Source organism: Ixodes scapularis, unplaced genomic scaffold, assembly GCF_016920785.2.
Source record: "Ixodes scapularis isolate PalLabHiFi unplaced genomic scaffold, ASM1692078v2 PGA_scaffold7__128_contigs__length_106722199, whole genome shotgun sequence".
Classification (NCBI taxonomy): domain Eukaryota; kingdom Metazoa; phylum Arthropoda; class Arachnida; order Ixodida; family Ixodidae; genus Ixodes; species Ixodes scapularis.
In genome coordinates, this window is record NW_024609882.1 from 82,306,126 (window position 1) to 82,318,874 (window position 12,749).

General features: G+C 48.2%; 1 protein-coding gene across 1 annotated transcript; it reads right to left on the minus strand.

Moving 5' to 3' along the window:
* Positions 1 to 11,423: 11,423 nt before the first annotated feature.
* On the minus strand, positions 11,424 to 12,298 carry LOC120837073. The gene has a single exon (XM_042286293.1). It carries the CDS (start codon positions 12,219 to 12,221, stop codon positions 11,424 to 11,426), a length of 798 nt encoding a protein of 265 aa, XP_042142227.1. The 5' UTR covers positions 12,222 to 12,298.
* Positions 12,299 to 12,749: the final 451 nt, after the last annotated feature.

Genomic DNA, 12,749 nt, shown 5'->3' on the forward strand with positions numbered 1-12,749 from the left:
CGACGTTGTTACCCATTGTAGATAAGCAATTTACATAGTGCAGTACGACTACAGTGTACTAGAATACTTGGGTAGTGTTGGGACCGAAGGGGCTCGCCTGAAGCGCGTGGTATTGATCGCGACAGATGTCGCGTCCGGCGCCTTATCCGGAAGCTGTGCGCATGCGCGGCTGCACGCGCGAAAATATGAATCTTTGGTGCCGCTTTGGTGGAGTGCACGTAGGATTTCTGATACAGCTACGACCTGCCAGCGGTCGCACCCTTGCATCAATTACGCTGCGGCACGATCGTTAGCAACATGATGCTTCAATGTATTGGACGGTACAAGCTACATTACCCTTCCTTTACATAAAAACAATTGCGACTTTAAAGAAGCGGTTTCGGTTTGTCGGATGGTTAGCATTTTAAATGAAATGCCAATTTCCTTGGTCGCAAATGCCGAACATTAGATATTTGAAAGGGATATCTAAAACTCGGAAGCGTTTTTTTTTTTTTTTTCCTATCTTATTTTATAACGGAACGAAACGGCACAGACTAAAGTTCGAGATTGTTTTAGTATGTTTTTAATACCCCAGGTTAACTTCTCTGTCATCTTTTCTGCCCGTCTTCTTTTTCTTGACCTTAATCAGCTCGCTTCACTATTATTAAAAAACGAGCGTGTTGGTAAATACTTAAACAATTGGAAAGAATAGGCACAAATTCGGGACGCAAACAGACGAGTTGTGTCGTCTGTTTCTGTCCCGAATTTGTGTTTATTCTTTCCGCTTCACTTGTCACTCATTCTTGTGTCCATTTATGCGACGAACCACCAAAGCGATGGTCGCAAAGGGATGAGAATCTTCTATTTCTTCGTGGCTGCCACGACCATTTGAGAATCACCCGACGTTCACTTGTAAGAAATGGCTTATAAGCCGTGACAAATTTTATCACGTATTCTAACATTTAACTTAAGTCCAAAAACTGAGACAATGTGGGTTTATTGCTTTATAAGTATTGCTTTATAAGATTCAAAGAAAACAAGAAACTATTTCACATCATTTTGAGCAGAAAACATGAGCACACGTAGATCAGGCAAGGAAAAAGTTGTAATAGTTTACACACGGCATTGAAATAATGGCTACAATGTGCAGCGCATACATGGTTACAATATGCAGCGCATTATCCTCTTGAGGGTAAACGATCTGAAACCTCCACCATTTAACCGACAGCTGCTTTCTGACAACCAGGTAAGTCTCGCCTGAGATGGGTATTCGAAGGGAAACACCCATGGTTCCACAGGGGGCGTATCTGGTTCACGCAGACAGGGTGTTTTTGTTTTATTCTTTACAGAACTTTACATATTTTACAAAAAAAAAAAGGATGTGGCTGATATGTGGATGCCGTCTTTCGTTATATCTGTAGGGCTCGGTGGACAATGAATGGGTGAATAACCGTTTAAATGTTTAATAATGAACCAAGATCTGTTAGTTAACTTGTTTATTAACGGCTTAATTGGCCATGGTGCAATTGCAGTTTTAAAAGGAATCATTATTAAAGGAAAATACAATTTCGAGAATTCGCGAAAAGGCAATGAGGTTCGCGAAATTATTCGTTAAAGTTTGCCTTTCTTCGCTTGATTCAGAAACCGCGTTATGAAAATAATACGTAGAATAGTAACTTAGTCGTCTTGATGTGTTGCGCCGGCGAGTCCACCGAAGAAACGCTGTCGAGTTAGTGACGAGGGGACAGAAGCAACCGGCGTCATTCTTCTACGCATCAATATCAGCACAACCTCATTCGCGCTTTCAGCGCGCAGTTTTTTTAATTATGTGAAGAAAGGCAAAATTTTAGCGATGAATATCTCAGGACAGAACGAGCGGGTTGGTAGAGATAATTAAGCTTGAGGAAGAAACGAAAATGGACAGACAAACACAACAAAAACGAACGCCTTGTTACTTTCGCTCAAAGCTCGTTGTTTGTTCGCGAACTTTTTAAATTAAGTTGGCCTTTAATGATGCCTTCATTTAAAGCTGCAATTGTAGCATGGCCCATCAAACATTTCAGTAACCCTTTGCCTACCGCAAAAATTGAAAAAAAAAAAAAAAGATTTGAAAATACCGATTATTTTTACGTGCCCTATACTCTGTTTCACTTTGTGTTGTACAGCAGGAAAGGCTACAAGCGCGAGCTCCTTGCTCTAGGGCACATCTCGGCGGCACGAGCTCCCGTGCACCAAGGGCAGCTGCCAACGCTATGAGCTCGCGCTCCTAGCTTTCGCTACATGCACCGCTCAAAAAAAAAAAAAGAAAAAAAAAAAAAAGAAAAAGGCGGGCTGCGCGAGCCGGATAACTGGACTACAGCGCCGCCACGAACTGTCAATACACGCGTCCTCACGAGCTCCCGTTGCCGAGCCGCTCCGGTCCCAACACTACCCAAGTATTCTAGTACACTGTAGTACGACTGCTAGCCTGGTGTCTTTAACGTGCACCATGCAGTAGTGATCCACGACCGCACGCCGGTACGATGCTCCTCCACATCGAAACGGGTAGGTGTAGGGTGCCTCAATGTCGTTTTGTTTAGGGTGATGCTTGTGCCACTAAATAAGCTACGCTTCAGAGTAACGACACTTGGCCATATTGTGGCTTAAAATCATGGTTGCCTGTTATCTGAAGCTTTATCTGAAATCACAGGAAATGCTTTTCCGCCCTCCACAAATGTTTAAACCGTTCGCGACAGAGCAAAGCAATATTACATGACCTTCCTAACACCGAATCTAATGCTGAGGAAGTCGCACTTTTGAATCATGACGATCGGCCGTTGCGTCTGTTCTGCATACGAGCCAAAATGGCGGCGCCCACAACAATGTCGGGGAACCGAGTGCCGATAGTCTAAGCGCAGCTTATTTAGTGGCTCTAGGTGATGCCAACCTTTGTAGTACCCGATGCCGATAGCACGCGCTCTCGGGTAAAATACAAAGAAATAGACAAAAACAAAATGTCGCCATAGCACAGTCACCGCTAGAGCCACTAAATGAGCTGCGCTTAGAGTATCGGCACTCCGTTCTCCGGCATTGTAGTGGGCGCCGCCACTTTGGCTCGTATGCAGAGCAGACGCAACTGCCGATCGTCATGATTCAAAAGTGCGACTTCCTCAGCATTAGATTCGGTGTTAGAAAGGTCACTCAATATTTCTTTGCTCTGTCACAAACTGTTTAAACATTTGTGGAGGGCGGAAAGGCGTTTCCTGTGATTTCAGATAAAGCTTCAGATAACTGGCAACCATGATTTTAAGACACAATATGGCCAAGTGCCGTTACTCTGAAGCGTAGCTTATTCAGTGGCTCTAGTCAGCGCAACAAACGCGTACGGGGACACGCTCTTTCACGCGCTTCTGAACAAAAAATAAAAGTAAAAGCGTGAGACAAAATGGCCAGATGTCTCCACCCTAACCAAAGCGCACATAAAGCCGCCCTAGGTAGGGGTGGGCATTTGAACCCAGGATCCTGGGTTCTGCAGCGCGAGCTTTCGCTCCACGTGCACCCTAATTTGAAAAAAAAAAAAAAAAAAAAAACATATTGTGGCTGTGTGGCGGTGTGGGGGCAGAAAGATGAGAAAGAAATTACACAGTTGTTATACCCTGTTTCAGCCTATGTTGTACCGGAGCGAAGGCTGGCAGCGCGAGCTCATAGCGTTGGCAGCTGCTCTTAATGAACGAGAGCTTGTGCCTCCGAGATGCGTACTAGGGCAAGGACCTCGTGCTTGTAGCCTTTGCTCCGGTACTTCATGAGGTGAAACGGAGTATATTCTGCGCAATGGACCTCTTGGCGAATACGCGCTGCCACCTAGACACGCGACTGGGTTCTAGGTTAACGGGCGAGAAAACAATGCGCGCTCAAGCCCTCTCCCACCCGTTCCAGACCCAAAACGTCAGCTACATCCTGTTCACCCATTGAGGTGCTATGACCTAGATATTGCTCCCCCAAACTCGCCTTTGTCCCCATCGTACGTAATCTTCCGACCCGAGGTCGACACAACAAAACCATCTTCCCTCTCTGCTCGGCCAGAAGGAAGAGTAAGAGGGTACTGGAACCATTTACTCTCGAACCGTTGTTTCTACAAGAGGTCCATTGCTGTATGCTGTTTTCGTCTATTCTCCGTTTTAGTTTAAATCTTTGTCAAGTGCGTTTTTCTTGCGTCTACGCACCGCAGCAAAGCATCAAATTGTCTAATCAACTTGCCCATGTCCAAGCAATATTTGTAGAATTAGCATCCCTGCTGTTACCGATTATTATTTGTCATTCACGTTTTAGACAAAATAATTGTGTTGTGTGGATGCAGCCTAAAACTTGTCTGCCTCAACGGGCGACGATTCTCCCAGCTGTAGATGAGAAATTTAGCCAGTGCAGTACAACCACTAGCCTGGGCCGGCTTTCTCGAAGCGATGGTGAACCCACTTTGGTAAACCACGGTGCCTAGGAAGGAAAAAGTACCTAGGTACTGTAATAAACATCTGGATATAGAACAATAATAATTGTTTTGATTGGGCAATAAGATGCGCCATCTATGGGTGAAACAAGCCAGTCATTTTGTTTATCTTCTTTTTCCGCTGGTTGTCACCGATCTAGTGTGGTTTTTTTAAGTCAAAATATAGTAATGTTGTATTTGAAGACCAATTTATTTGCTTCCGATGGTACGAAGAAATTTTAGCTACTATGCTAGAGTTTGTCGACGAATATTCGAAGATGTGAAAAACATTTCCTTCAATATGTTTTGCCATAAACAACGCATAACTTTCCCGTGTTTCTTCCAGTCTGGAAACGCCGGTGCTGTAGTTTCGTTTTCGTTCCTTGCGACGCACGTTTCTGCGATTCCTGCTGATCTCAACTGTTTGCCCTCTCTTCCGTTTGCCCAACCGATTCACCGGTGAAGAGAAGCTAAGCTTCTCGTCACCGGCTTCTCGCCACCGTTGAATTGCTGGCCACCGGGGATATGTAGAAACCTCAATGCTGTCGGCATACTGTCGGCGCACTGTGAACAAAAAAAAAACAGTACAACGTCTCAGCTGTTCACCCCGGACGAAGACTTTATTGAGGATAACCCCCTTTCTCCGCAAAGTAATCGCTGCCCACGAGTTGGCGTGCATAGTGTAACAAATTAAACGTCTTAGTATAAATATGTACCAACACTTGTTCGCAAAATATTTTTTTACTCACCATAAAAACACTTGCAAAGCTTATGTACCGTCATATGTCTTGGATCTCGGACTGCTGAAGAGTGATGCGTTCGCGGAATGCTGCCGTCCGTTAGTTTCGTAGTCCCTCTGAACTATCGCTTTGCTTGACGTGCTAATAGGTTGATTGTGAGTCATTAATATAACAGCCAGATCGAAATGAATGTTCAGCAGAACCAAGCAGAACTATTAGCCCTCATTACAAGACGTCGCGGCCATTTTGCTTGTAGGTACTGCTTCTCCCTCGACGCCCCTGCTCTCCGAGTCACATGACCCAGAATTTCCCCTTCTAGGGACAATAGTTAACTTTAAACCACGGTTCGCGTTCGAGAAAACGGGCCCTGGGGTCTTTAACGTTCACCCCGCAGTAGTGATGCACGACCGCACGCCGGTACGATGCTGATCAAGATCGAAACGGGCAGGGGTGAGGATTGAACCCAGGATCTTGGGTTCTGTAACGGAGCTTTCGCTCGAAGTGATCCAAGCTGGGGTGCGCTGGCCCAGCCGGTTACCAATTCCCAGGTTTAAATCAAATTAAACCCTGCACTGCGGAGCGTAGGGAAAAATCGGACCTACGCTGGGGAACTCGCCGCCACCAGGGGGTCGGAAATATAGACGCTTTGCAGCAGCTATGCATAGGCGCCGCCATAACTGACCTTCAGTTTTTGTTCGCTTTCATTATCTTTATTTCACTTCTATTATCTTTATTTCACTTCATCATTACCTAGCAGGCCAGGCTTTTTCCCATGTTAGATTCCATTGTGTTCTTCGCCCCTGCAATGGCCTCTGCCGAGGCTCGGCAATGCCCTTTTCAGCGGCTCGTTATATCGGCAAGAAAAGGGAAAATCCGCCATGGCGGCTGTAATAGGCACGTGTGTAATCCATCTATAAAAGGAGGTGTGGGAAACTCGCCGGGGCGGAGTCAAAAGAAGCTCACTGTAGTAATCTCCTCTACACGGCGGTACGAAAGGAGAGGACGCTAACAGCACTCACATGATGTGGCCGTGTAGGAAGCCGCGGCCCCGCGCGTTCGGGGCTTACGAAGAATGAGACAAAGACATGTTGCCTGCTGGGTGTCCCGTAGTTCTCTGACGTCGCTGACGGACGGCGGCTCTTTTATTAACATATGTCAGGTGACATCATAGATGCATAAACACACATAACAACAAGATAAGACAACCCGATAAACTCACCATCAAAGCATACTAAACAGAACACACGTTGCGCCATCTGGTGGCAAAATCACTTATCACAGATCACTACACACTTCCCTCCTTAAAATTTTTAAAAAGAAACGGAGGAAAACAAAGCACAAAACACAATTCAAATTTCACCACAATAAAGACAACGCTCTCCCCTTGTCTGTTAAAAAAAGTTGTAACATATGGAACCGGGTATCGGCTCACAGCGGTGTTCCTGGCAATGAGACGGCAGATCGTCTGGTCGACGCTGAGCAGTACCGTAGCTCTTTTCATCCATGTCACCACAGTATGACAAAAACCATAGACAGTTTCTACATCAGCTACAAACACAGTCTCCGATTCCCTATAGCCTACCTCGAGTTGCTACAGATTTGGACTGAAGTTTGATTACCTTTGTTTTCCTGTTTTGATGTCCATGACACAGGTGTAGTGTATGTTAGTAATTGTTAGTTGTTAGGTGTTGTCAAGAGTTGGTGTTTGTCATGGAAATCTTTTTACCTTGGCCAAGGATACCTAAAGCATTTTCATTATTACATGCTATGACATAGTAAGGATGCAAAACAAAGACTCATTGAAGACATTAGGAGGAATATAAGAAACACACGGAAAGACATCTCCAAAAACAAGCTCTTGGACCTGAAGACTACACTCCACACGGGAACTCCAAACAGTCTCCAAAACAACAACTATGCGTTAAACAATGTCGATAAATGAATTCTGTTCACTTTCCATATTTGAGTCATCTGAAGAAATGAAAGACATGACATAGTCTTTCAACTTTGCTGGGAGACGTTTCTTTCGTTGTGGTCGTAGGGGAGTACTAGTAGCCAATGGGGTTGCCAAAGTCACTGACGGCTGGGATACGAAAAAAAAATCACGGCTTGAAGGGTCGCACTGCACAACCACTGGGTCACAGGGTACCTCCACCTGCTGGGGAGCCCCACTTGGTTCGCCAGGACTTGGTTCCTCTGGGGAAGCAGGCTGCACGGAATCTCCGAGCGCAGCCGGAGGCTCGGTGTCGGGCCACCAGGAACATCCAGGTTGCCCAGGCGTCGGCCCAGACTCGCCAGCCAGTGGAGATTGAGGAGGCCCAGGGTCAAAAGCACCGGGGACGAGCAGTGGCCCCGGATCAGGAACTGTATGACTTTCAGGTATACTCTGTGGAATACTATCATTTTGGATCTATATATGGTGCGAGGACATTTGGAAGTGGAAGTGAAGGAATACTATTGGAGAGTTCACGAAAATCTTCCTCGTCCGAGTAGATGTCGGAATCTCCCTCACGAGGCCGTGCAGACGCCTTCGTCAATTTACTGGCATTCCAGGTCCTTCCATCATCGAGCCTGTACGTGGCTGATCCCAGCTGGGCTTCAACCCTTTTCGACTGTGTATACCTTGATTGAAGTTTGCCACGATGTGTGGGCTTGAACACGCGCACGGCTTGACCGGCGGAGAACTGTGGCCGTTTGGCAGCCTTCCGGTGATCCCAATATGACTTCATGTTTTGTTGATAACTTTGAACCCTCTCGGTAAGAAGAGCACGTTGTTGTAAAACGAAATCAGGAACCTGCCTTGTAGGCATCCCTTGGAGGTTTAGTTTAGACCGGTGGATCCGGCTATGCAATAAAAGTGAAGGGGCAAACCCCGTCGCAGGATGTACCGTACGGCGGTACGCTTCGAGATGGTCTCGAACAGCGTCTATAAGAGGACGGCCTTGAACTATAGCTGCCTGAAGGCACGTCTTGAGAACACGGTTAAATCTCTCCACCTGACCGTTACATTGTGGATGATACAAGGACGTTTTCAAATGTTTTATGCCATTTTCACGAAGGAAGTCTTGAAATTCTTTGGACATAAACTGTATCCCGTTGTCTGTAACAAGCTCACAGGGAAGTCCTTCATGAGCAAACACATTTCTCAAAAAGGAAATGACAGTTGAAGACGTTACTGCTGCGGCAGACTGCACCTCAGGCCACTTCGAATGATAATCTATCAAGACAATGAAAAACCGTTGACTCTGTGGCGCCCTGTCGATAGGGCCTACGATATCGACAGCAAGTTTTTCCCAAGGCTGGTCGGGGAACTTTATGGGCTGCAACGGAGCGGGTGCGGCCTTTACAGGTTTATCAGTCGAATGACACACCGTACAATTTTCCACTTTTGTTTTGATCTCCTGGTTCATGCGGGGCCACCAATAGTGTTCACGTATGAGGCTTGTTGTTCATGATATTCCTTGGTGTGTCTCGTGTGCAACATGGATGATGTTGTCACGGAGTGTTGATGGCGGCACGAGCCTTTCTCCACGATACAAGATACCTTCATACAGTGAAAGTTGCTCACGCACTTCAAAGAACGGTCGCAAGTCGGTGTGGATGTCATTACCCTCCGGCCAGGACGTGGTAGTGTACCGGATTACAGATGGAAGGATAGTGTCATTAGCCGTAGCTTGTTGAAATGCGAGTTTAGACATGGGGACTGTGATAAGAGAAACTACCTCCTCGGTGAATTCCATACCATTCTCCGTGTCGTTAACGGGTAGCCGTGAAAAAGCATCGGCAACCAGGTTCGCAGATCCCTTCTGATATTCAATAGTGAAATTATAATTAAGCAGTCTGGCTGTCCACCGGGTGATCCTCAAAGGGCGGATCCCAGACCCCTTGTTAGAAAGCAGGGCAACTAGAGCTTGGTGGCCTGTTCGTATCACAAAGGACCGACCCCACAGATACACATGCCACCTCTCACAGGCCCACAAACAGGCCAGTGCCTCCTTTTCACCTGTTGAATACCTCCGCTTGGCATCAGTCAACGAGCGCGAAGCGAAAGCGACAGGACGCAGTTGACTTCCGTACTGTTGCTGTAACACAGCCCCAATACCATAGTTAGAGGCATCCGTAGCCAAAACGATAGGAAGTGTTGGATCAAACATCGACAAAATCGGAGCACTTTTTATGGAAGCCTTTACATTTTGGAAACTGGCCTCGGCTTCCGGGGACCAGTGAAAGCGAACTCCTTTACGGAGAAGACGACGCATGGGCTCTACGACAGTTGAGCAATGAGGGATAAATTTACTGTAATATTCAACAAGTCCCAGAAATGCTTTCAGCTTTGCTGATTCGGTAGGGGTTTCAAAATTCAGGACTGCATCTACCTTAGCGGAAAGGGGTGCTAGTCCTTCCGCGGAAAGGTGGTGTCCCAGAAACGAAAGTTCTCTAACTCGAAAAACACCTTTACGATTTAGCTTCATCCCGGCTCGGGAGATACAAGAGAGGACCTGACGCAGATTCTCGTCGCGTTCTGCCTGCGTAGCACCGTAGACTATTATATCATCAAAGGAAAACTGGACTCCTTTGCAATCCTTCAGGATTTTTGACATGATGTTTTGAAACGCTGCAGGTGCCGAAGCCAACCCGAAACAAACGCGCTTGAATCTGAACAGTCCCTCATGCGTGATAAAAGCAGTGAGAGCACGACTCACCGGGTCGAGACGAACTTGGTGGTAAGCGGACGCCAGGCCCAGCTTGGAGAAGCAACTGGCACCACGCAAGGAACCCAGTAGTTCATCGATGTGGGGTAGCGGGAAAGAATCGATGCCTACCGCTTGATTTGGCGCACGGAGGTCAACATACATCCGGATACGTCCGTCAGTCCGCCGAACTACGACGATAGGTGAAACCCACTCGGAGGCATCCACTCTCTCGATCACACCTTCTCTCTCCAGTCTGAAAATCTCTTCCGAGACAGCATCCTTCAGGGTCATCGGAAGACGGCGCAGCTTGGACTGTACCGGTGGCACGTTGCAACGCTGCTTGATAGTATGGGTGGAATTCTTGACCAAACCCAAACCTGGACTAAAGAGATGTTCAAATTCTTCGAAGCCTTTGGGCAACTTGGACTGATCTGGAAGAAAAGGACTTGAGACTTGAGATGCATTTGTATTTTCATGGTGTAGCAGTTGTGCTGTGATTTCATGGCTTGTATTCTCAGGACTTGTGTTTTCAGGAAGATGTGGTTGATGGAGCCCATGGCTCTCAGGATGGCGTCGCGGAATCGCGGCTGTCGACGAATCGTGGTCAAAGTCCGCGGGAACTTTCGGAGTGGTCTCTTTTGAGACCGATGACGATGTAGACACGTTGGCACCCGAAGGTACAAAAGAAGATGACCGGGACCTTGCATCTCTGGATCCGGCCGGTTGGCGGTTTTGGCAGGACGTGATGGTGAACGGCCGTCGCTGCAGGGGGACCGCCGACTTCACATACTGCCGTGGAACTCCTCCTCCCTGAGCTGCATCAACATGCGAACAAACATAATCATTTTCATCTCCTCATAATCTCATGCGCAACGCTCGGACGGCGTCGACGCCAAGTAGCGATCGTCCAGTCCGGGTGACAAAAAACTCCAACGGTGCATAACGATCCTTAAAAACAACTTGAGCGGTGAAGCATCCAAGCACAGGGATAGTGTCTTGCATGTAGTGAACAAGAGTTTTCGAGGGCGGACATACTCGAATGTCGGAACCCCGTTGTACTTCATTAAACTTTCGTTCATTCAGAGTGTACACAAAAGAGCCAGTGTCGACAAGGAGACGAAGAGGGGTTGTATTTACCTTGATGTCGGCCATGAAGGCATCGCGACGATAAACACCTCTTGCTGCTTGCTCGGCCGACTCAACGGGGACGCTCGGCAGCATCCCCGGCACCAGGGATGGCCCAACAATGTTCACAGGATCGTTACCTCCTGACGGCACATTCCGTGAAAACGGTCGGGCAGCGAAGTAACGGCCGGAGCCCTGGCCACGGCTCGGGAACGACGTTCGCCGTGGGTCACTGACGAAGGCCGCCGACGGTGGGCGGCGACTCCGACAAACCACCGCAAAGTGGCCCGTCTTTCCACACAAAAAACATGCCACACCAGACGCTGGACACTCGTTGCGGTTGTGGCCGCGTCGACCACAGAAGTTGCAGGGAACACCGACTCCTTCATCTCCGTGCCTTGAAGGAGGACGGTAGCGCAGACGCTAGGGTGGGTGGTGTTGTAAAGTCCGGGGCACGTGACTGGAAGTGACGCCGGACCGGCCATCTTGCCACCGACTTCGGGAAGGAGCCGGCCATGGACCTCCATCTTGGACGTCCGGCGTTCCAATGGGCACGTGCGCAAAGACGCGCTCAACGGCTGCCGGCGCCGCACCGCTAGCACTGGGAGCTCGCAGGTGGAAGCTTTCTGTGGTGCGCGCAAGTTGCTCGTACTGCAGCGCGAGCTGAGCGACACGGGTTAAAGTGGGTACCCCCGTCCCCACACACTCTCGAAGGATGCGGTCTTGGACCCGCTTAGAGTCCAACCCCTCCAAAAAGACCTCAGCAAGCCTCTCTTCCAAAGCGTCTCCATAAGAACAAAAAGACCCTTGGCGTCGCAGAGCGGTCAAGTACTCCGAGACAGTTTCTCCCGGGCGTTGGACGCGAGCGCGAAGCTTTTGGCGTTCCAGTGCGATACACCTAGAAAACTCAAAGTGCTTCTCGATAGCACTCAAAAAGACTTCAAAAACATCGCCTTCCTGGGAAGCGGGAGTCTCATCGAGCTGAAAAGCGTCAACAATTCTCTGCCCCTCAGCCCCAAGCATGGAAAACAAGATCGCCTTTTTTCGACTAGGCGCAAAACTGTCCAAGCCGAACGCCTCAAGGAACATCAAGAAAGCGCGTTTCCACGCGGGCCATGCACGCTCGGGCTTGCCCGGAACTGGCAAGAAGTCGGGCGGTGATGGAACCGGCGCGAGCGCTGACGTGCCGGCAGCTACAGGAGGCTGTGTTCCATTATCCATTATATATATGTTGTAGAAGGTTGTAGGAAACGATGCAAAAACAGTGCAAACTCACATCTTACGTTGTCACGAGACGCATGCTGAAGAGAAGCAGCTGTCAGGGCCCATTCTGACTAGCCATGGAACGTGTTCCAAGTGAAACGAAATGAATCGAAGAAAAAAAAATCGCGTCGGCTCTCACGGCCAGTGCACCGAGACGCGGAGAGAACTACGGTTAACCACCTCGTCGCCAAAATTTGTAGTAATCTCCTCTACACGGCGGTACGAAAGGAGAGGACGCTAACAGCACTCACATGATGTGGCCGGGTAGGAAGCCGCGGCCCCGCGCGTTCGGGGCTTACGAAGAATGAGACAAAGACATGTTGCCTGCTGGGTGTCCCGTAGTTCTCTGACGTCGCTGACGGACGGCGGCTCTTTTATTAACATATGTCACGTGACATCATAGATGCATAAACACACATAACAACAAGATAAAACAACCCGATAAACTCACCATCAAAGCATACTAATGGATGGATGGATGGATGA